We start from the raw sequence: 25,890 nt of genomic DNA on the forward strand, positions 1-25,890 counted from the left end.
AGCCCCTGCTTTGCCCTGGGACCCAGTGCATGTGAAAGTCTGTGCGTGCCCCTCAAGGATGGGGTCTCCATTTTCCCTGGTTCCACGGAGCTCCTGCACAGAAGTTCCACTGGCCTTCAATGCCAGATGCTCTGGGGGCTCCCTCTCCCAATGCCAGATTCCCAGGTGTGGGGATTTAATGTGGGGCTCAGAACTCTCACTCCTGTAGGTGAGTCTCTGAGATAGTCACTTTCCAGTCCATGGGCTTCCCACCTGGGAGGTATGGTGTTGCTCACATCATGCAGTCGCCCCTCCTATCTCTTGATGTGGCCTCCTCTTATCTTCTGGAGTAGGATATCTTTTTGAAAGTTGTCAGTCCATTTGGTTGAAGGTTGTTCAGCATTTGGTTGTTTTGTTTGCTTTTATGAGAGAAGTTGAGCTCCCATCCTTCTATTCTGCCATCTTCCTCATTTTGGTTTTAATTTGCATTTTCCCTAATGACTAGCAATATTGTGCATCCTTTCATGTACCTGTTGGCTTTTTGTATAACTTCTTTGGCAAATGTCTATTTGGGTCCTTTGCCCATTTAAAATGTTTTTTTCTTCTTTTTTGCTATTGAGTTGTGTGAGTTCTTTATATATTTTGGAATAACCCCCTTGTCAGATATATGGTTTACAGATATCTATTCCCATCACATATGTTGGTTATCACTTTATTGAAGGTTTCTTTTGCTTTGCAGAAGCTTCTTAGTTTGGTGTAGTCCCAGCTGTTTATTTTTTATTTTGTTGCTTGCGCTTTAGGTTTCATATCCAAAAAAGATTACCAAGACCCATGTCAAGGAGTTTTATTCATATGTTTTCTTCTAGGAGTTTCATGGTTTCAGAGGAGTTAAGTTTTTAATTCAAGTTAATTTTTGTGAATAATATAAGATAGAGGTCCAGTTTCATTCTTTTGAATGTGAATATCCACTTATCCTAGCACCATTTATTGAAGAAACTGTCCTTCCTCCATTGGGTATTCTTGGATCCCTAGTCAAATGTTAATTAACTGTATATACTTGGGTTTATTTATGGGCTCTCAGTTCTGTTCCATTGGTCTGTGGGTCTATTACTATGCCAGTACCATACTATTTTGATTACTGTAGCTTTATATTATAGCTTGAAATCAGGGAATGTGATGTCTCCTGCTTTGTTCTTCCTCAGGATTTCTTTTACTGTTCAGGGTCTTTTGTAGTTCCATATAAATTAGGAGTGTTTTTTACCATTGTAATATTGATAGGAATTGCATTGAATATTTAGATGGTTTTTGGTAATATTGATGTTTTAACAATATTAATTCTTCCAATTCTTAAAATGGAATAACTTTCTATTTGTTTGTTTCTTTAATTTCTTTTGTCCATGTCTTGTAGTTTTCAGATTAGAGATCTTTCACCTCCTTGATTAAGTTTATGCCCAAGTATTTTACTGTTTTTGATGCTACTATAAATGGAATCTATTTCTTTATTTCTTTTTTATAAAATGCCTTGTTAGTGTATAGAAATACTACTGATTCTTGTATCATAATTTATTTTATCCTTTAACTTTAGAATTCATTCATTAGATCTAACAGTTTTCTAGTTGAGTCTTTAGGATTTGATTATAAAAATAATGTCATCTGCAAATAGAAATAACTTCACTTCTTTCCAATTTGCATCCATTTTATCTCTTTTTCCTGCCTGATTGCTCTAGCTGGGACTTGCAGTACTATGTTGAATAGGTTAGAGTAGGCACCCTTGTCTTTTCCTCGTTTTACAGGAAAAGCTTTCAATTTTTCTCATTGAGTATGACACATGTGGGCTTGTTATATATGGCCTTTATTATACTGAGATAGTTTCCTTCTATGCCTAATTTGTTAAGGGTTTTTAACCATAAATAGGTGTTGAATTTAGTCAAATGCTTTTTCTGTATTTGTTGAGGTAATCATACTATTCTTTTTTTTTTCATTCTACTGATGTGATGTGTTGTATTTATTGATTTGCATATGTTGAACTATTTTTGATCCCAGGGATAGATACCACTTGATCATGGTGAATAATCCTTTGAATGTGCTGCTGAATTATGTTTGCTTGTATTTTATTGATAATTTTTGCATCTATATTCATCAGGGTTATTAGCCTGTTGTTTTCTAGTAGTGTCCTTTTCTAGTAGTGTTTTGGTATCAAGATAATGCTGGCTTTGTAAAATGAGTTTTAGAGTGTTCCCTCCTCTGATTTTTTAGAAGACTATGAGAATAATTGGTACTATTTTTTCTTTAAATGTTTGGTAAAATTCATCAGCGAAGCCGTCTGGTCCTGGGCTTTCCTTTGGTGGAAGATTTTGATTACCAATTCAATCTCCATACTGTTAGTTATTCTATTCAGATTTACTTTTTAAAAAAAATTATTTATGTAGTTGATTTACATAAAATCAATGTCAATTTCTGCTGTACAATATATAATATGTATATATATATATGATATATGTATGTATGTGTGTGTGTGTGTGTATATATGCTTTTTCTCACATTATCCTTCATCATATTCCATCACAAGTGGCTAGGTATATTTCCCTGTGCTATATAGCAGTATCTCATTGCTTATCCACTCCAAATTCAATACTTTGCAACTACTAACCCCAAACACCCAGTCCATCAATCACACTCCCTCCCTCTCCCTATTCAGATTTTCTATATCTTCCTGTTTGTCCTGGTAAGTTTATGTTTCTAAGAATTTTTCCATTTATTTTAGGTTTTCCAGTTTGTTGGTGTATAGTTGTTCATATTAGCCTCTTATGATCCTTTGTATTTCTGTGATATCAGGTGAAAGGTCTCCTCTTTCATTTACAGTTTGCTCTCTTTTCTTTGGTTGGTCTAGCTAAGAATTTGTTAATTTTGTTTGTCTTTTTCAAAGAACCAACTCTTAGTTCAGTTAAAATTTTATATTGTTTCTCTTCTCTATTTCATTCATTTTTGCTCTAATCTTTATTACTTTCTTTCTTTCACTAATTTTGGGCTCAGTTTTTTCTTTTTCTCTAGTTCATTAAGGTGTGGAATTAGGCCATTTATTTGGGACCTTTCTTACTTTTTTTTTTTTTTTTTTTGGTCTTTTTTGTTGTTGTTGTTGCTATTTCTTGGGCTGCCCCTGCGGCATATGGAGGTTCCCAGGCTAGGGGTCTAATCGGAGCTGTAGCCACCGGCCTACGCCAGAGCCACAGCAACGCCAGATCCGAGCCGTGTCTGCAACCTACACCACAGCTCACGGCAACGCCGGATTGCTAACCCACTGAGCAAGGGCAGGGATCGAACCCGCAACGTCATGGTTCCTAGTTGGATTCGTTAACCACTGCGCCACGACGGGAACTCCCTTTCTTACTTCTTAATGGAAGCCTTTATTGCTATGAACTCCCCAGCTAGAATTGCTTTTGCTACATCCCATAGTTTTGGTATGTTGTGTTTCCATTTTTATTTGTCTCAAGGAATTTAAAATTTTCTCTTTAATTTTTTCTTTGATTCATTAGCTGTTCAGAAGAGTGTTTGATTTCTATGTGTTTGTGAATTTTCTAGTTTTTCTCTTGTTATTAATTTCTAATTTCATGCTGTCATGGTCAGAGAAAATAATTGGTACGATTTCAATCTTCTTGAATTTGCTAAGACTTGTTTTGTGGCCTAACATATTTATCTTAGAAAATATTCCATGTGCTCTTGAAAAGAATTTGTATTTTGTTGTTGGATAGAACATTCTGCATGTGTCTGTTACATCTATTTAGTCTATATTGTTGTGTTCCGTATGTGTCTTTTAGATGTATTTATCCTATAGTGTTATTCAAGTCTGCTGTTTCCTTATTGATTCTCTGTCTGGATAATCTATCCATTATAGAAAGTAGGTTTTCTTTTTTTTCTGATTTTTTCAACAGCATTAGTATGATATATCTAGTTATGGTAATAGTTATCTTTGTTTTTTTAAGGGTTTATAGGATTTCTTGGCTTGATGTCTCTTGCTAGCTTTGGGAAATTGTCAGGTATATCTCTCTTTTGTTAGTGACAACAGTACCTTATTAGGGCATATTTCACATATAGTAAGATAAACAAGTGTCAATGTATGGCCGTATCAATTTTGATGAATATATAATGCTCAGTTAATCATCACCCAGATAAAGACCGTAGAATGGTTCTATCACTCCAGAAAGTACTAGCATGAGTGATTCTCCTTCTACCCTGAGGCAGTCACTCTCCTGTTTCTGTATAATTCATATATTCATAAAATTGAGGGGTTCGTATGAATGGGGATCAAATAGTATGTATACTTTTGTATCTGACTTCATTCAGTCAACATATTATTGCTGAAATTAGTCTCTGTTGTTGAGGATATTAGTAGTTCTTTTTTTAAATATGTAATAAGTATTCCATTGTATGAATTTACAACAATAAGTTTCTTGGCCCTGCTATTGATATACATTTGGTTGTTTCAAGTTTTTGGCCAATATACATGAAGCTGTTATGAACATCTTATTCAAGTCTTTTATGGGATTATGCATTCATTGCTCTTGGGTATATATACTTAAGAGTGGAATTGCTGGATCATAGAGTTTATAAGAAAACTCTAAACAACACTGTAAAGTGTTTATGTCATTTTTCATTTCATCCAACAATGTGTAAGAATTTCACTTGCTATACACCTTTGCTAACACAACTATCCATATTCTGAATTTTAGCTATTCTAGTGGGTATATATCTCGTGTTTTTAACTTGATGACTAACGTTAAATATCTTTTCAAATAATTATTGGTTATTGAGTTATCTTATTTTGTGAAGTAACTGATGAGGTCTTTTGCATAGTCATTGATTAGATTATCTCATTATTGCTATGTATTATTTTTTATGTAGTCTCCTGTGAGTCATTTATCAGATTCATATACTGCAAATATTGTCTTCCAGCCTGGGTTTGCTGTTTTATTTCCTTAACTCATGGGCATGAGTTTTTAATTTTGAAAAATGAAAAATTTTCATTTTTTCATTTGTGGCTAATGCCTTTAATCTTTGCCTTCTCCAAGGTTGTGAGGATAGTCTCCCACGTTTTCTTCTAGAAACCTTTATAGTTTAGCTTGCACATTTAGGTCTATGATCCATTTAAGTTTAATTTTTGTGTGTGGTGAGTATGGTTCATTTATTTCCTTCTGGATTGTTCCAGCACCTTTTGTCAAAAAAGTTTATCCTTTAAATTGTATTGGCCCCTTGGTTATATATGTGTGGATATATTTCTGGACTCTATTCTGTTTCACTGTTTTGTATACTGATACAAACAGTCTTAAATACTTTGGCTTTGTAGTCTTGAAATCAGACGGAACAAGTCTCTAACTTTGTTTTTCTTCTTTGATCATCCTGACTATTTTAGGTCTTTTGCATTTCCATACACATTTTAGTATCAGCTTTCATTTCTGCAAAAATAATCCTTCTGGGATTTTGGTTTGGAGTTCCCTCTGGGAAGAATTAGGACCATAAAAATATTGTTTTTTAGTCCATGAACATATATAACTTTCACTATTTAGTTCTTTTAAAATTTATTTCAGTAGTGCTCTGTAATTTTCAGTATAGAATTCTTGCATTTCTTTTGTTCAATTAATTCCTATGTATTTGATTTTTTGATGCTATTGTAAATGATATTCTTTTAAAATTTAATTTATAATTGTTTATTGACAGTATTAAGAAGTTCAATTAATTTTTTTTTATTTGTCTTTTTGCTATTTCTTGGGCCACTCCCATGGCATATGGAAATTCCCAGGCTAGGGGTCAAATCAGAGCTGTAGCCACCGGCCTACACCAGAGCCACAGCAACGCGGGATCCAAGCCATGTCTGCAACCTACACCGCAGTTCATGGCAACGCCGGATCGTCAACCCACTGAGCAAGGGCAGGGATCGAACCCGCAATCTCATGGTTCCTAGTCGGATTCGTTAACCACTGCGCCATGACGGGAACTCCAAGAAGTTCAATTAATTTTTACATATTCATCTTTTATCCCATTATTTTGCAAAATTCTATCATTAGTCCTAGTAGTTTGTGTTTTTGATTTTTCCATATAGACTGTGATGTCATCTATAAAATAAAGACAAATTTGACATTTCTAATTTTTATACCATTTATTGCTGAATTTTTTTCTTTGTTTTATTGCCTAGGCTTTCAGGAAAATGTTAAATAGAAGTGGTAACAGGTACCATTGCTCTGTTGCTAACTTTAGGGAATATTTCCCATTAAACATGGTATTAGTTGTTAGTTTTGCAAATACCCTTTATGTCAGTTTGAGGAAATGAAGAGATTTATTGTGAATAGATGTTAAATTTTATCAAATACTTGGATAAACTAAAACAAGAACAGAGAAGAAAATGATAAAAGTCATGTTTTTCTTTATGTATTTCATTACTTTCTTCCCTTAATTTTACTATTGTCTTACTTTTCTTCTCTTGAGTTTACCTTCTTCTTCCTTTTCTTCTAGCTTCCTGGGGTGAAAGCTTAGATTTTTGATTTTCAACATTAAATTTTTTTCTAATTATTAATTTAAAGTTACCAGTTTCCCAGAGTTCCAGTCATGGCTCAATGGCTAACAAATTGGACTAGGAACCATGAGGTTGCAGGTTTGATCCCTGGCCTTACTCAGTAGGTTAAGGATCCAGCGTTGCCATGAGCTGTGTGTGGTGTAGGTTGCAGACGTGGCTCGAATCCCGTGTTGCTGTGGCTCTGAGGTAGGCCGGTGGTTAAGCTCCGATTTGACCCCTAGCCTGGGAACCTCCATGTGCCATGGGAGCGGCCTTAGAAATGGCAAAAAAAGACACAAAAAATAAAAAATAAAAAAAAAAATAAAGGTAGCAGTTTCCAAGTTTTACATTAGCTGTATCCCACAGATTTTGATATGTTGTGATTTTACTATCATTCATTTTAAAATATTAAAAAATTTTTATTGCTAGATCTTCCTAGGTCCATGTGTTATTTAGGAGAAGTTTTTAAATCTCCAAATATTTGGGCTTGTAGTAACCTTTGTTTCGATTTCTACATTAATTCCATTTTAATCAGTGAATATTGTTTTTATTTTTCTGGCTTTTTAGGGCCACATCCACAGCATATGGAGTTTGCAGGCTAGGGGTCAAATTGGAGCTGTAGCTGCCGGCCTACAGCACAACCACGGCAGTGCCAGATCTGAGCAGGGTCTGTGACCTACATCACAGCTCACAGCAACATCAGATCCTTAATTCACTGAGTGAGGCCAGGGATCGAATCCATGTCCTCATGAATACTAGTTGGATCTCATTACCACTGAGCCATGATGGGAACTCTAATACGCTTTTCTTATTCAAGATTTTAAAGATATCATTTCTTTGTTTCTGAGAAGAAGTTAGACATCATTCTTATGATTGTAGTATATTTTTTTGCTGTTTCTTTTAGAGATTTGCTCCTTCTTTTTCTTTATTTTTATTTTCCCACTGTACAGCAAGGGGATCAAGTTATCCTTACATATATACATTACAATTACATTTTTTTCCCCACCCTTTGTTCTGTTGCAACATGAGTATCTAGACATAGTTCTCAATGCTATTCAGCAGGATCTCCTTGTAAATCTATTCTAAGTTGTGTCTGATAAGCCCAAGCTCCCGATCCCTCCCACTCCTTCCCCCTCCCATCAGGCAGCCACAAGTCTTTTCTCCAAGTCCATGATTTTCTTTTCTGAGGAGGTGTTCATTTGTGCTGGATATTAGATTCCCGTTATAAGTGATATCATATGGTATTTGTCTTTGTCTTTCTGGCTCATTTCACTCAGTATGAGCTTCTCTAGTTCCATCCATGCTCCTTATTTTTCATAGTAGTTTCATCATGATCTGCTTGAGTGTGTTCAATACTTTGTTCAATACGTTCAAAAAAGTGTATCCAATGATCTATTAATTTCATATATATTTTTAGTTCTAGATCTTTCTTTTGCTTAATTTTTAGAGTTTTCATTTCCCTGTTGGAATTCCCATTTAAACAATCTAGTTCTCTAAATTCCTTAATATATTTTAAGTACTTACTTAAAAATCCTGATTGCTAACTCCAGTTGAGTCTGGGTCATCTACCTGTCTGCTTTTTTTTTTTTTTTTTTTTTTTTTTTTTTTACTTTTTTCTCTTGATTATGGATAACATTTTCTGACCTTTTCACATATCTTATAATTTTAAATTTTATAAGGGTATTGTAGAGATCATATTGTAGAAACATCAGGGATCCTATACTCTAAAAAGTATTGGGTTTCGTATTTACCAGAGTGAAGTTACTGGTGTATTTCCTTTTCTTGTCAAGTCTTAGTTTTGTGGTTTGTTAAGCCAAGTATGTTTCAGCATTGCTTTTAGTCTGAGTGCATAACTATTATTCCTACAGCATGATCTTCACAATTTTTAGTATGTAGTGAAAGCAGTGCTTAGAGGGAAGTTTATAGCATTAAAGTCATATAGTAGAAATGAAAAAAGATCTAAAGTCAATAATTTAAACTTCTAATTTAGGAAACTTGAGAAAGAAGCACATTTTAAGCATAGAGGAAGTAAAAAAAAGAATAATAAAAGTTAGAGTAGGAGTTCCCATTGTGACTCAGCAGTAATGAACCCAGCCAGTACCCATGAGGATGTGGGTTTAATCCCTGGCTCCACTCAGTGGGTTAAGGATCTGGCATTGCTGTGAGCTACAGTATAGGTCGCAGGCACAGCTTGGATCTGGCATTGCTGTGGCATAGACTGGCAGCTGCAGCTCTGTTTCAACCCTTATCCTGGGAACTTCCATATGCCACAGGTGTGGCCCTACAAAGACAAAAACAAACAAACAAAAAGAATAGAATTCAGTGGATTTAAATTTAAAAGAGGAAATAATAGAGAAAAATCAACAAAACCCAACACTGGTTTTTTGAAAATATCAATAAAACAAATAAACTTCTAGCTAATCTAACCAAGAAAAAAGGAGCAAAAGAGAGAAGACACAGATTACCAATATCTGAAATGAATTAGAGATTATCATTACTGATGGCATGGACATTAAAAGGATAATAAAGGAATACTATGGACAAATCTATGCCCACAAATTCGACAACAGGTAAAATGGACCAGTTCTTTGAAAGACACCAAATCTCATACAGGAGAAATAGATAATATGAATAGATCTGTATCTATCAAGGAAGTTGAATCAATAATAAGTAAGCTTCCGCAACAGAAAGCACCAGGTTCTGATGGTTTCATTGGCAAGTTCTGCCAAATATTTAAGGCAGCAGTGATACCAGTTCTCTACCATCTCTTTCAGAACATATAAGCAAAGGAACACTTCCTGACTCATTTTATGAGGCCTGGAACATGATGTTCATTGCTAAGGTGTAACCTATGTGTGGCCTCCTGAATTCATGGTGTATTCACCAAAGTTCCTCACTTTGGCTACATTGGAAATACTGTGCATCTCTAGCACTATGTGACCTCTAAAATCTTAGTTCGGCTTTCAGCCATTAAGCGTGTGTTCTCTGCTAAGCCTTATAGAGTTTGCTGTAAGCACATGCAGTTGAGGATTAGGCCAAAGACCTGAGGAGCATCTTTACGCAGATTTGTGGAAACTGTTCTCTGCCACTCCCTTCTATTCTGTACCTTTACCCACAAATTCCAGCTGCCTTAGCAATTCTTCATCCTCATGAAAATGCTAATGATTTACTGGGCTCCACTTATCTTTGCTGAAGTTTGGAAATGTTCCCAGACAGAAAACCAAGGTGAATATAAAACTTAATTTGTGTGCTCCCTCTTTTTAAAGGATTGCAACCTTGCGTTTAAATCTACATGCAATGTTGGAAATGAGTTGCTTCATACATTTTGTCCAGTTGAAGGATAAGTCTAGTATATCCTTAAAATATCATGACTGTAACTGGAAACTTACTTATTTCTTCAACAATGGCTTATACTACATTCTCATTCTTCTTTCTGGAATTCCAGTAACATATACATACTCTTTCTCTGATGTCCCATATGGCATATTTTTTTTCCCCATGTCATCTCTGAATATTTTTTGTATTCTTCTCTCCCATTTCATCTTTCTGTGCTTCATGCTGAATCTTTTTGTCTGACTTGTCTTTCTTTTCATTAATTGTTTAGCCTCCCAATTGTACTTTAATTTTGTTAATTTTATTTTAAGTTCTAGAATTTCCATTTTGTGTTTTTCAAAATTCCAATTATCTGATGATATTCTTTACTTGCCTTTTACTTTATAGAGCATTTTAAGCATAGCTATTTTAAAGTCTGTTTCTTTTTTTTTGGTCTTTTTTTGTCTTTTCTAGGGCTACACCCATGGCATATGGAAGTTCCCAGGCTAGGGGTCTAATCAGAACTGTAGCCGCTGGCCTACGCCAGAGCCACAGCAACACAGGATCCAAGCCATGTCTGTGACCAACACCACAGCTCACGGCAACGCCACATCCTTAACCCACTGAGTGAGGCCAGGGATCAAACCCGCAAACTCATGGTTCCTAGTCAGATTCGTTAACCACTAAGCCACGATGGGAACTCCTAAAGTCTGTTTCTGGTAACTCCATATACTGGATCTCTGGAGATTATGATTCTATCATCATTTCTTGTCTTCTTGTTTGTACATGTTTTAAAAAAATTATTTTGTGCAAGACATTAGATAGAAAAACTATAGAGTTAAGTTATATTTCTTCAGAGGGTATTTGTGTTTGCTCTGGAAGGAGACTGTGAACACTAGCAAACCATGTCACTTTAATGAGCTAAAAAAAAAATCTATGGTCAATTCTTTTTTTTTTTTTGGTCTTTTTAGGGCCACACCCATGGCATATGGAAGTTCCCAGGCTACTGTTGAATCAGAGCTATAGCTCCTGGCCTATGCCACAGCCACAGGTTTTACACAGTAAAGGAAATGCCAGATCTGAGCCACATCTGTGACCTACACCACAGCTCACATTAACACCAGATCCTTAACCCACTTGAGTGGGGCTGGGAATCAAACCCATGTTCTCATGTATACTAGTTGGGTTCATTACCACTGAGCTACCTTGGGAACTCCCAGTTCCTTCTTCTTTTGGATCAAGGCTCCATAACTCTCCTATAAAAGTCTCTAGATTTTTGTCTGTTTTTGCATTTAATCTTGTCCAGTTTTAAAAATTGTTCTCAGTAGGAGAATTGGATTGAAATAATTTGTCTATCATCTCTGGGGAAATGGAACCCCGCATTTTTTTTTCTGTAATATTTTCAATAGTGGAATGTAGGTCAGATACATTTTTTGAGGTTGGGCTTATTTTAAAATGTCTATTTATTCACACACGAAAGAAAACTCTGTTGTTGCAAATGGCATTATTTCATTCTTTTTTATGGCTAATATTCCATTGTATACATGTACCACATTTTCTTTATCCATTCCTCTGTTGATGGACATTTAGGTTGCTTGTATGTCTTGGCTATTGTAAATAGTGCTACTGTGAAAATTGGGGTGCATGTACCTTTTCAAATTATGTTTTTTTTTTTTATATGAATGCCCAGGAGTGGGATTGCAGGATCATATATGATAACCTTTAAAAAAATTTTTTTTTTAAAGAACCTCTGTACCTTTCTCCATAGTGGCTGTACCAATTTACATTCCCATCAATAGTATAGGAGGGTTTCTTTTTCTTCACACCCTCTGTGGCGTTTATTGTTTGTAGACTTTTGATGATGGCCACTCTGGCTGGTGTGAGGTGATACCCCATTGTACTTTTTTTTTTTTTGGGCCGCTCCCATGGCATATGGAGGTTCCCAGGCTAGGGGTCAAATCAGAGCTGTAGCCACCGGCCTACACCAGAGCCACAGCAACGCAGGATCCGAGCAGAGTCTTTGACCTACACCACAGCTTACGGCAATGCCAGATTGTTAACCCACTGAGCAAGGGCAGGGATCGAACCTGCAACCTCATGGTTCCTAGTTGGATTCGTTAACCACTGTGCCATGATGGGAACTATCCCATTGTAGTTTTGATTTGCATTTCTCTCACAACTAGTGATATGGAACATCTTTTCATGTGTTCATTGGCCATCTGTATGTCTTCTCTGGAGAAATATCTATTTAGATCTTCTGCCCATTTTTTGACTTTTTAAAAAAAATTTTTTTTATTTTGAGCTGTATGACTGACCTCTTTGTATATTTTGGTGATTAATCCCATGTTGGTCACATCATTTGCAAATATTTTCTCCCATTCTGTAGGTTCTTTTTTGCTTGATTTTTGGTTTCCTTTACTGTGTAAAACCTGGAGATTATCATAATAAGTGAAGTAAACCAGACAGAGGTAGGCAAATATCATATACTGCTTATATGTGAAATCTAAAAAAAATGATACAAACCAGAGCTCCCTGTGGTCTAGTGGTTAGAATTCAGCATTTTCACTGCTGGTCTGGGGACTGAGATCCCATATTGAGCCACTGCACACTATTGCCAAAAAAAAAAAAAAAAAAAAAAAAAAAAGGTTGCCAATAGGAAAATATATTTTTAAAGAATGATGCAAATGAACTTATTTACAAAACAGAAATGTAAAAAAAAAAAAAAACAACCAGAAATGGACTCAGAGACATAGAAAACAAACTTATGATTACTAAAGGGAAAAGGAAGGAAGAAGGATAAGTTAGGAGTTTGAGATTAAAGTCTACACACTATTATATATAAAATAGATAACCAACAAGGACCTGCTGTATAGCACAGGGAACTATACTCAATGTCTTGTGGTTACCTATAATAGAAGAGGATGCGAAAAAACATATATGTACCGGAGTTCCCATCGTGGCACAGTGATTAATGAATCCGACTAGGAACCATGAGGTTGCAGGTTCAATCCCTGGCCTTGCTCAGTGGGTTGAGGATCCAGCATTGCCGTAAGCTGTGGTGTAGGTTGCAGATGCAGCTTGGATCCTGCCTTGCTGTGGCTCTGGCGTAGACCGGTGGCTATGGCTCTAATTGGACCCCTAGCCTGGGAACTCCATGTGCCACGGGAGTGGCCCTAGAAAAGGCAAAAAGACAAAAAGACAAAAAAAAAAAAAAAGTATAACTGAATTACTTTGCTAACTTGAAACTAACACAGCATTGTAAATCAACTATACTCCAATAAAAAATGTTTTAAAAACATGCCAAAAAAAAGTAAGTAAACTTTGCTTCATTGTGAAAAATATGTAAAAATTACTTCATTGTTCTCTGGCACTCAGAGTTATGGAAGACAAATTTTACATCATTGTGATTTTATGTTATAGGAGTTCCTTCTTTTGTTCTTAATTCTTGGAGACTTATGTATTTAAATTATTTTTCTTAAATATTTCTATGGAAGAATCTTTTAATTAATTTTTGCCTGAAATGTGAAAAACACTTTCAGTCTGCAAATCCAGGTCCTCCTGCACCTGCAGCATGTGGAAGTTCCTAGGCTAGGGGTTGAATTGGAGCAGCAGCTGCTGGCCTACACCACAGTCATAGCAATGCCAAATTTGAGCCACATCTTCGACCTAAGCTGCAGCTTGCAGCAACTTAGGATCCTTAACTGACTGAGTGAGGCCAGGGATTGAACCTGCATCCTCATGAATACTAGTAGGATTCTTACCCTGCTGAGACACAATGGGAACTCCTAGGAAGTCCATGTCTGTTCTTAGTTTACTGAGAGTTTTTATCATGAATGAATGTCAGTTTTGGTCAAATGCATTTTCTCCTGTTGAGATGATCATAGGACTTCCCTCCTTACTTCTGTTAATAAGGTGAATTCCACTGACTTACTTTGCGATGTTAAACCAACTTTGCATTCCTGGGGCAAGGTCTACATTGTCAGCTGCATTGTATTGCCAGATAGAATTTGCTAATTTTTTAAGTGTTCTTGCCTCTGCATTTATGAGGGATATTGTTTTTTTTTTTTTTGGTAATGTTTTCATCTGGTTTTGTTTACAGAGTAATTCTGACTTCATAAAATGAAATAGGAAGTATTTCTTCCTCTTCTACTTTTTGAAAGAGTTTATGTAGGGTTTGTTTGTTTATCCCTTTAACAGTAGATAGTGAATCCATCTGGTAAATCCATCTGGGCTTCGGATTTTCCTTGTGGGAATGTTTTACATTATGAATTCAATTTAATATTTATGTGGCATTTAACTGTCTACTTTTTTTTAAAATTTATTTTATTTTTTTTTATTTTTTGCCCTTTCTCTAAGGCTGCACCCACGGCATATGGAGGCATATGGAGGTTCCCAGGCTTGGGGTCTAATGGGAGCTGTAGCCACCGGCCTACACCAGAGCCCCAGCAACACCAGATCTGAGACAAGTCTTCGAGGCAATGCCGGATCCTTAACCTGCTGAGGAGGCAAGGGATAGAACTCGCAATCTCATGCTTCCTAGGCGGATTCCTTAACCACTGAGCCATGATGGGAACTCCCTACATTTTATTAAATTGTATTGTGTAACCATGTTTTTTGATGAATGTGGGCATTTCATCCAACTTGTCCAATTTATTGACATGTGTGTAGTATCTCCAGTGATATCCTACCTTTCATTCCTGATATTGATAATTTGTTTCTTCTTTATTTTTAAATTCATCAGGCTGGCTAGGCAGCTTATTAATTTTGTTAACTTTAAAAAAAACAGCATTTTATTTTATGATTTTCTCTGTTGGTTTCTGTTTTCAGTTTTATTGATTTCTGCTTCTGTCTTTATTATTTTTTTACTTCTACTAATGTTGAATTTTATTTTTTATCTTATTAGGTAAAAGCATGAATCATTTATTTTGGATCTTTTATATTTTCCAGTATGATAATTTAAAGTTATAAATATATCTCTAAGCATTGCTTTAGTTGCCTCCTACAAATTTGATATGCTGTTATTTCTTTATATTTCAGAACAGAATATTTTCTAATATTCTTTGTAATTTCTCTTTGATTCATGGGCTGATTAGAAGTATTTATGTAAATGTATAAATATTTGGTGATTTTCCAGATATCTTTTTGTTATTTAGTTCTAGTTTAATTCAATTGTGGTCAGAGAATATATTTTATGCTATCATTCTATCTAAATTTTTGAGGCTTACTTTATGGACCAGAATATCATCTTAGTAAATGTTGCCTGTGTCCTTAGTAAATGTTGCTTAGCCACTGTGTCTATTCCAAGGTGGTTGAATGGAGAATTCTATCACTAGCAATTAAGTCCAGTTGTTGAGAATATTGTTCAAATTTTCTACTTTTACTGATTTTTTGTCTTCTTTTTATCAATTACTGAGAAAGGATTGTTGAAATTTACAACACTAATTACGGACTTATTTATCCTTTTAGTTTGCTTAGTTTTGCTTCATGTAATTTGAAACTCTATCATTACACACACACATATTTATGATGTTTTATCTTGATGAATTGGGACTTTCATCATTGTGAAATATCCTTCTTTATTACCAAAAATATTCTGTATCCTGGATTCTACTTGTCTGACAATTTTATAGGCACTCCAGCTCTATGATTAGCATTTGCTTGGTATAAAATTTTCTATTATTTACTTTTAACTTTTATCTTTATATTATAAGTGAGTTTCACAGGCAGCATATATTTGGGTCACACTTTTTGAAAAAACTTAAATCCTATCTCACAATATCTTTTACATTATTTGCACATAATATATCTATTGTTTAGGCCTTTACACTTAATATAATTAGATATGATTGGACTTAAGTCAGTCATCTTCTTTGTTTTCTATTTGTTCTATCCTTCCTTTTCTTTTTAACATCCTGCCTTCTTTGGGGTTAATTTTTACTATTCCATTTTTTTATCTCCTTGAATTGTTAACTATAGTACTTTTTAAAAAGAATTACTCTATAATTCTACAATTACAACATGCGCCTTTAACTTCATAGTCTACTTTCAAATAACATTATACTAGTTTATATGTAATGTGAGAACTCTGCACCTTCATTTTCCCCTTCCTATCCTTTTTGTTCTAGTTATCATTTATTTTACTATGTATAGTATTAGTCTCATAATATGTGGCTTTTTGTTTTAAATAGTAAATCATCTTTTAACATATTAATATGAGTATAAATTTGTAGTTGTTCACCGTATTTATCATGCCCAGAACTCTTATGCCTTTGTGTAGACCCCAGCATCCATCTGGTATCATTTTCCTGCAGCCTGAAGACCTTTCTTTAGCTTTTCTTTTAGTGGACCTCAGGTGTCAATGAATTCTCTTATCTTGTGTTTGTCTTCAAAGGATCTTTATTTCATATTCATATTTGAAGGATATTTTCACTGGGTATAGAATTCTAGGTTGACAGTTTTTTTCTTTCAGCCTATTAAAGATGTCGTTCCATTGTCTTCTGGCTTGCATTGTTTCTGGCGAGAAATCAGCGATCATTCTTATCTTTGTCCCCCCTGTAAGTAATGTGTCTTTTTTTCCCCTGGCTGCTTTTACAGTTTTTCTCTTTATCATTGGTTTTCATCAATTTGATTATAATGAGTTTTGGTGTGATTTTCTGTGCTTTTATTTTGCCTAAGATTCATTGAGCTTCTTAGACCTGTGGGTTTACAGCTTTCATTGAATTTGAAAAAATTTGGCCATTTCTTCTTCAAATATTCACTCCCATACCCCCACAACCTTGCTTCTTTTAGACTTTCAACCATATGTACTTTATATTGCCTGATATTTTCCCACAGCTCACTGAAGCTCTATTTATTTTTTTCTTCCAGTACTTCAGTTTGGGTAGCTTCTATTGTTATATCTTCGAAATCACTGATATTTTCTTCTGCATTGTCTAATTTTCAATTAAATCCATTCAGTGAATTTTTAATTTCTAATATTGTATTTTTAATTTTTAGAAATTCCGTTTTGCTCTTTTATTATATCTTTTATCTCTATCCTCATTGTGTTCATGTTCTACTTCGAATATGTTTATAAGAGCTGGTTTAAAGTTTTTGTTTGTAAAGTACCTCATCTCTATAGTTTCTAGGTTTGGCCAGTTTTTTTTTTCTAATTATGAGTAACATTTTCTTCCCTTTTCAAATATCAAGTAATTTTTGACTGGATGATGGACTTCATGAATATTACATTATTAAATGTCTGGACTTTGCTGGCTTCCATTACAATGTGTTGAAATTTGTTTTGGCAGCAGACTTAATGGTGGGTCAGCTTGACTCTTTCAAGGCTTGTTATAATACTTTCTTAGGGAGTATAAGAAAGTAGCCATTTTCCTAATGTTAGTTTAGTCCAACTACTAAGGTATGACCTCCTAGAGTCTCACTTAAATGTCCTAGGTTTTCACTGAGTTCTCTCCACTCTGACTGGTTTGAGCTCAAATATCTCTCAGCTCTGTGTAAAATGTAGGAATTATTTACCTTGCAGATCCCATAGTTGTTCTTTATGTTCTAATGCAGTTTTGCTTGCACATGCTCACCTTAGTATAAAGCCAAAGACTCAAAGGACTCCTACTCAGATATCTGAAACTCTTTCTTTGGTACTCTATCCAGCAAATTTAAGCCACCTTTTCTCTCTAAACTCTTGTTTTCATCCCCTCAGTTCAATGAAACCACCGTATTGTGCTTACCTTTCCACTTCTATGTCCAAGACCTGGATCTTGCTTCCAGGAAGAAACAAAGGGTGATTGAAGAACTCACTTCGTTGTTTCTTCTCTCAAGAATCATTGTACTGTACTACCTGTAGTCCAATTTCTTAAAACAGTTGTTTTATGTATTTTTCCAGTTTCTAGTTATTTATGGTGGGAGGGCAAGACTAATACCAGTTACTTTGGCATAGTTGGAAGCAGCATTCTTGTCTGCTATGTTTTTTTTTTTAATTGTTATTTCCCCAATACATTTTTTTTCCTACTGCACAGCATGGTGACCCAGTTACCCATACATGTACACATTCTAATTTCTCACATTATCATGCTCCATCACAAGTGACTAGACATAGTTCCCAGTGCTACACAGCAGGATCTCATTGCTAATCCATTCCAAAGGCAATAGTTTACATCTATTAACTCCAAGATCCCAATCCATCCACTCCCTCCCCCTCCCCCTTGGCAACCACAAATCTATTCTCCAAGTCCATGATTTTCTTTTCTGTGGAAAGGTTCATTTGTGCCATATATTAGATTCCAGATATAAGTGATATCATGTGGTTTTTGTCTTTCTCTTTCTGACTTACTTCATTCAGTATGAGAGTCTCTAGTTCCATCCATGTTGCTGCAGGTGGCATTAGTTTGATCTTTTTTATGGTTGAGTAGTATTCCGTTGTGTATATATATCACACCTTCCTAATGTAATCATCTCTCGATGGACATTTGGGTTGTTTCTATGTCTTGGCTATTGTGAATTGTGCTTCAGTGAACATGCGGCTGCATGTATCTTTTAAGGAAAGTTTTGTCTGGATATATGCCCAAGAGTGGGATTGCTGGGTCATATGGTGATTCTATGTATAAATTTCTAAGGTACCTCCATACTGTTTTCCATAGTGGCTGTACCAGCTTACATTCCCACCAACAGTGCAAGAGGGTTCCCTTTTCTCCACACCCCCTGCAGCATTTGTTATTTGTGGACTTATTAATGATGGCTGTTCTGGCTTGTGTGAGGTGGTAGCTCGTGGTAGTTTTGATTTGCATTTCTCTAATAATTAGGAATGTTGTGCATTTTTTCATGTGCTGTTGGCCATCTGCACATCTTCCTTGGAAAAATGTCTGTCAGGTCTTTTGCCCATTTTTCAGTTGGGTTGTTGGCTTTTTTTCTATTGAGTTGTACAAGTTGCTTGTATAGTCTAGAGATTAAGGCTTTGTCCATTGCATCATTTAAAACTATTTTCTCCCATTCTGTAAGTTGTCTTTTTGTTTTCTTTTTGGTTTCTTTTGCCATGTAAAACTTTCTCAGTTTGATTAGGTCCCATTGGTTTATTTTTGCTTTTATTTCTGTTGCTTTGGAAGACTGACCTGAGAAAACATTTATAAGGTTGATGTCAGAGAAAGTTTTGCCTATGTTCTCTTCCAGGAGTTTGATGGTGTCTTGTCTTATGTTTAAGTCTTTAAGCCATTTTAAGTTTACTTTTGTGCATGGTGTGAGGGTGTGTTCTAGTTTCACTGATTTGCATGCAGCTGTCCAGATTTCCCAGCAATACTTGTTGAAAAGACCGTCTTTTCCCCATTTTATATTCTTGCCTCCTGTGTTGAAGATTAATTGACCATAGGTGTCTGGGTTTATTTCTGGGGTCTCTATTCTGTTCCATTTGTCTATACGTCTGTTTTGGTACCAGCACCACATTGTCCTGATTACTGTGGCTTTGTAATATTGCCTGAGGTCTGGGAGAATTATGCCTCCTGCTTGGTGTTTGTTCCTCAGGATTGGTCTGGCAATTCTGGGTCTTTGTGGTTCCATATAAATTTTTGAATTGTTTGTTCTAGTTCTGTGAAAAATGTCATGGGTAATTTGATAGGGATCACATTAAATATGTAGATTGCTTTGGGTAGTGTGGCCATTTTTATGGTATTAATTCTTCCAATCCAGGAGCATGGAATATCTTTCCATTTCTTTAATCCTCTTTAATTTCCTTGATTAATGTTTTATATATATATATATAATATATATGTATACACACACACATACATACACACACACATTTGCTTTTATTTTCAAATGAAGGGCAGTCTATCATGTGTATATTTGCCATATGGTAAGGTATGTAGATTGTCCTTATATTAGAATTAATTGTGTTGGATTTCCCATCGTGGCTCAGTGATTAGTGAATCCGACTAGGAACCATGACTTTGTGGGTTTGATCCCTGGCCTTGCTCAGTGGGTTAAGGATCCAGCGTTGCCATGATCTGTTGTGTAGGTCACAGACACAGCTCAGATCTGGTGTTGCTGTGGCTGTGGTGTAGGCCGGTGGATTAGATCCCACCGGCCTACATCTCCATATGCTGCAGGTATGGCCCTAGAAAAAGTCAAAAGACAAAAACAAACAAATAAACAAACAAACAAAAAACTATTAATTGTATTGATTTTCCCAGTTACAAATACCTGGGCTCTGAGACTTTGATTCAGTAGATCTAACATGGGGTTCCAAGCTTAATATTTTAAAAACCTTGCAAGTTATTTCTAATACACAACAAAAGCCGATAATCAATGTTCTAGTAAGTTTAAATCGAGTGTGACTTCAGTGAACTTAAAGGAGGTATCCTATAAGGTTACCTCCTTAAGTTAGTGCTTAGGTTAGTGAGTCCCTGTAAAAATAGAACACAAAGTTGGAGGATTAGGACCTTCTGAATATCCCCACCATGCATATATAAATCATTAATTTCTGGCAGAGCAGGATTCTTTGGAGCCCTGATCATGTGCTATGGCCGTTTCACTTTCTGATTTATTTTTACCTATGCCATAACGGTTGTTATATATTTTGAATATTACTTCTATCTAAAAATGTCAAGAACTTTTCTTAATATTTATAAAGTGATCTGCCAATATTCTCAAAATATGTGGATTCGGAGAAGTTGGCAAATTTCATCTTGCAGGCCACTTTGTTGTGACTGATGACGACTTTCTGGAGCTCAGTATTGAGAAAGTTTCTAAGGTCAGTTCTTGACTCAGTAGGAAAGAATGCTCTGATGGATTAGGGATATCTGTCATGAGTTTGGGATTTGAGGAATAGGGTACATGTCCCATGTATTTGCAACTTCTGTGCTGGTTAAAGCCAATCTTTTTCTCTTGATTTCTCTAGTTACACAAGAAAACTTGTTGCTACTATCTCTATCCTGACTTTTCTCCATGTAGAAAACAAATCTTACCCATTACAGAATGTTTTTTATTCAAGTTATTTGTTCACTTATCCATTCCTTATTTATTTCCTCATTCTCTCTCCTTCAAAAGGTATAAGCAATATGACAATACGTTATCAGAGTAATTGTTTCTAGTCTGTATACTTCTTATTTTCTTTTAAAATAAATAGACCCTTTGTGTGTTTTCCAAGGTCAGTGGTTCTGTTGATTATATTCTCCTGAATCTCAAATCAGACACAGAATCTTCTACCTGGTCTAACAATAGGATAGAAGAATTGAAGTTGGGACACTCTTAGAACGAAGATTTTATAAAATATTTAGAGTATAAATTAGGCTCAGGTCATTAATAGCAATATTTTTGAATTATAATTAGACATGTAACTAAGAATATCATCTCATTTGCAAATTTTTATATATTAGGTCAACCATGGAACTATAAGACGAGAATACAACAATTTAGAAAAATGTCCTATTTTCAAACATATAATCCTATTACATTTTTAAAATAGTGGAATATTGTTAGCTTAGTGCTTTGGGCCACAGAATCATCTACATGATGACACTTGTAATTCTCATTCTGATTTTTCTCAAATCACTTGGTTATTGTCCTCATTCTGGTGTATACTGTGTCAAGGAGTTGGGTATTAACAAACTAGCAGAGATTTAGACTGTGGGTAATGTGTGAGAGAGATGCATTTCATTTGGGCAAGAAACTCATCTTTCCAATCTTTACATTTGATGGGGATGGGGTGGGAAATGGGATGATAGATGTTGTCTTACCATTCATTTCAGTTATTATTAATATTTTTCTTTTTTTCTTTTTTGGGTGCCCCTGTGGCATATGGAGTTCCTGGATCAGGGATTAGATCTGAGCTGCATTTGTGACCTATGTAGTAGCTGTGGCAATGCCACATCTTTTAACCCACTGTGCTGGGGTTGGGGATCAAACCTGCGTCCTGGTGTTGCAGAGACACCACCGATCCCATTGTGTCACAGCTGGAAGTCCAGATATTATTAATTTTAAACACTGCCTGGTGCCAAAAATCTAACATGTTTAGCATAGTATGCTGTAGTGAAAAGAGCGTCTTGAGAACCAAGGGATAGATGTTATAGTCCTATCTTGTTATTTGCTAACTCTGTGACCATAGCAAACTACTTAACCTTTTAAACTTTAACTACATATAGAATGAGACTAATACTCTGCTGTACCTATTCCTGAGTTGTTGGGAGGATCAACTGAGACCATAGATGTGAACATTTTTAAGAACTACTAATGGTATATCATTGTGAAATAATATTATGGTATTGGATATGCCATTTTATACTAGCTTGTCTCTCCCCCTGCAAAAATGGATGGAGTTGTGATATCTTTGCTTAAGAATACTTCATAGGTTTTTAAAAAATGAATATTTTAGGAAGCTTTCCGATGGTGGCTCTATTTAGGAAAAAGAAAACTGGTGAAGTATCTGCTGTGTTTTTACTAGGGAACAAATGATTTCAATGAGAAATATTCATTGGCTGTGTTTTGCTTTACAGCTTGGAACCCCATCCACTGCCAGCACATTGAATGCCACAACGCAATTAACAAACCAGCTGTGAAGGTACTGTTTTATTAGATCGGGTTCCATATTGTACGGTCAGTGGTCAGATTACCAGAAGCAAATTGCTGAATGAAATGGAGATGGGATCGTTTTTTGTAAAGCGGAAGCCTGTATTCTGTGGTAATCTCAGGTTACTGTGCTGTACTCTGATCTGACTATAGTTTGGTAGATTGGTTCAAGACACAGTAGTAGTGGTGTCTACAGATGTGCCTATGAATTCATGGCAAAGTGCTATGGAGCACTGGACTAATTATAGGAATAATCCTAGTGAAATGCCTACATAGTCTTTGGCTGATTTCTATCTGGGCTAATAAACTCAGGGAAGTGTAGTGTACTTTGTCCTTGTTTTCACGTGTTTTCTGTAAGTGATAAGGTCTAGTACGTGACTGTGGTCTACACACTATTGGTCTAGTGTGTGACCGTGAATTCAGGCGTCGTAAGATAAAAACAGATAAAATTATTATGTCTTAGCTCAGATTACAGATGTGACTTAGTTGAAGTGACTGAGGGGTAGTTGGACAGCAAACACATGGAAAATTACATTGGAGGTAAGGGTAAGGTGGTTAAGAAAGGTCAAGTCACTTTCCTAAGGTTACTCAGCCAGAACTAGGTACCTTGACTCTTGGGGTTTTTCTTTCTTTTGTTTTCTTCTTCTTTTTTTTTTTTTCCTGCTTTTTTTTAGGGCCTAAATTTTCCCAGGCTAGGGGCTGAATCAGAGCTGTAGCTGCTGGCCTACACCACAGCTCATGGCAACACCAGATCCATAACCCACTGAGTGAGGCCAGGGATCGAATCTGCAACCTCGTGGTTCCTAGTGGGACTTGTTTCTGCGGTGCCACAATGGGAACTCCAGCATTATTCTTTTTTACCATGTCAGGTTGGTTCTATCCTGCTATAACCCCGACTCCTTGAAGCTGAATATAGAGAACAATGATCACAAGCACTTAACAAAATTACCTATGGCATATTTGTTGGATACAACACTTGAGTGGAGAGAGCTATGTATAGATTCGCAAGGGTTAATTTTTATACTATGAGAAGTGGGAGTTAAGCAATTAGAGTTCAGATTACTTTTTAGAATCTATTGTCATGGGAGTTTGCCTCCTTTGTTCTATAGATAGGTGCACTGTAAAGACTACCAAATAGGGGTGGGGGGATGGGCTGGGGTTTTGGGGTGGAAATGCTATAAAACTGGGTTGTGATGATCATCGTACAACTACAAATGTAATAAAGTTTATTGACAGAAAAAAGGACTACCAAATAATAGAAAAATAATACTATCATTTTATAGAAACAGAGTAGAAGAGCTAAAATGAGATATAAAAATATAAAGTGGAACATAAAGAAACATACGTGGAATAAGATATGTGTTTTATAGACCCAAAGTGGCAGAGGAGTGCTAACTATCACCTTGTCATCTAGCTATATCTTACTGACAAAGGGCGCCCATGTATTATTATCCTTGAATGCTTGATCTGTTTTTTCTTTTTTTTCGCTTTTTCATTTTAGGGCCGCATTAGTGGCATACGGAAGTTCCCAGGCTAGGGGTTGCATCAGAGACGCAGCTGCTGGCATCTGCCACAGCCACAGCAAGGCGGGATCTGAGCTGCATCTGTGACCTATGCTGCAATTCATGGCAACGCTGGATCCTTAACCCACTAAGGAAAGCCAGGGATTGAACCCACATCCTCATGGATACTATTCGGGTTCATAACCCACTGAGCCACAATGGGAATTCTGATTTCTGCTTTTGTGAAAGCAAATTGAATGAATTTATGTTGAGAAAGAGCGGCTGAGAGTAACCCACCAATGGAAGCATGGTCCTCTCCCATTCTGCTCTGTGCACCCTTCCTTTGAACTTCCATAGACATTTGGCATTCAAAGGTACTTTTCTCTGGTATGAGGACATTTTGAGCTAAACACAGGTGAGTTCATATATTATTCATGGAGTTCAGCTTAATCCTTCACAATGGTGAGGCGTTCACCGTTCCCCTAGTTTATGTATCTGTCCTTCTTCCTGCCTAAGTTACTACCCCTTTTCTTGGTTCACCCACACATCCACAGAAAGGAGGTAACTTAAAAATCTGTCCAGTTTTTCCAGTTATATTTTTTCCTTGATTTTATGTCAGACTGCATTCTCAGGAGTCCTCTGACTTCCTGGTTAGTAATGATTTTTGGCTTCCCACCCACAGAAATCATCGTGAGTTGGATTTTCTCCCTTTCTTTTAGGCAACAGCCCAGTCCACTCCTATGGCCTGGCCTCACTTTTTTTTGGGGAGGGAAGGGTGTGCCCAAGGCATGTAGAGGTTCCCATGCCAGGGATCAAACCCAAGTCACAGCCATAGCCAGAGCCATAGCAGTGACCATGAGGGATTCTTAACCTGTTGAGCCACCAGGGAATCCCTGGGCTCACTTTTCCCACAGACCATTCCCAATAGCCAGTCCTCCATCATAATCCAAACCATCCTATTTTCTGTCATTTTTTATTTTTTTTTCTGCAAATAAAGTTTTATTGAAACACAGCCACACCCATTCCCTTGTCATTTTTTAAATTGAGGTAAACTTCACACAACATAAAGCTAACAAATTTAAAGTGAACAGTTCAGTGGCATTTATCACATTCACAATGTTGTGCAACTACCACCTCTACCTAGTTCAAAATATTTTTTCACTCGCCTCAAATTTTACTTTCTGAACTCCAATTTTCCTAAGGAGCTTCCTTTTGCATTTCCTTCCTTTCTTTCCTTCTTTCTCTTCCTTCCTTCCTTCCTTCCTTCCTTCCTCCCTCCCTCCCTCCCCCCCCCTTTCTTTCTTTCTTTGTTTCGTCTTTTTAGGGCCGTACCTGCAGCATATGGAGGTTCCCAGGCTAGGGGGCTAATCAGAACTGTAGCTGCCGGCCTACGCCACAGCCACAGCCACAGCCACAGCAATGCCAGATCTGAGCCGTGTCTTGACCTACACCACAGCTCACATCAAGGCTGGATCCTTAACCCACTGCAAGGCCAGGGATCGAACCCTCAACCTCATGGCTCCTAGTCAGATTCGTTTCTGCTGTGCCACAACAGGAACTCCCCTTTTGCATTTTCTCTCTTCACTTCCCAGAAAGGTAATATTCTTATTGACATTTCCTGTGCTGGGGCTGTGTTAGTGTGACAGCAGGTCTGGCTCAAGGTTGTTCTTGCTTTACAATTTCAGCACTCCCCTAACCCAAGTAGATATGACCTTATGACATGTTGATCAAAGGTATCCAACATTCAGATGCTTACAGAATAATGATAAATGAAAAGGAAATTATGAAATTGTACAGTAAAATACGAATTTAGTTTAAAAATTACATATATGTATTTTATATTTATATTCATAATGAAAAACAACCAGTAATGCCCATCAAAATGTTACCAGTGATTACATGTGGAAATTCCCAGGCTAGGGGTCAAATTGGAGCTGCAAAGGCAAATCTATCTTTCTTTCTTTCTTTCTTCCTTCCTTCCTTCCTTCCTTTCTTCCTTTCTTTTTT

At 36.3% G+C, this 25,890-nt stretch overlaps 1 protein-coding gene across 15 annotated transcripts in view; it reads left to right on the top strand.

Moving 5' to 3' along the window:
• UNC79 (unc-79 homolog (C. elegans)) overlaps positions 1 to 25,890 on the top strand; it is a 262,072-nt gene that overhangs the window by 79,441 nt on the left and 156,741 nt on the right. For 14 of the 15 annotated variants that reach the window (XM_021099643.1, XM_021099645.1, XM_021099642.1 and 11 more), the window contains one exon: positions 22,309 to 22,373. In XM_021099643.1, the coding sequence (XP_020955302.1) occupies positions 22,309 to 22,373 (65 nt within the window). Of the gene's footprint in view, positions 1 to 14,725; positions 16,390 to 22,308; positions 22,374 to 25,890 lie in introns of those variants that run through there. The other variant, XM_021099646.1, reaches the window with a different exon arrangement.

The sequence above is a fragment of the Sus scrofa genome, chromosome 7 (assembly GCF_000003025.6).
Source record: "Sus scrofa isolate TJ Tabasco breed Duroc chromosome 7, Sscrofa11.1, whole genome shotgun sequence".
Taxonomy (NCBI): Eukaryota; Metazoa; Chordata; class Mammalia; order Artiodactyla; family Suidae; genus Sus; species Sus scrofa.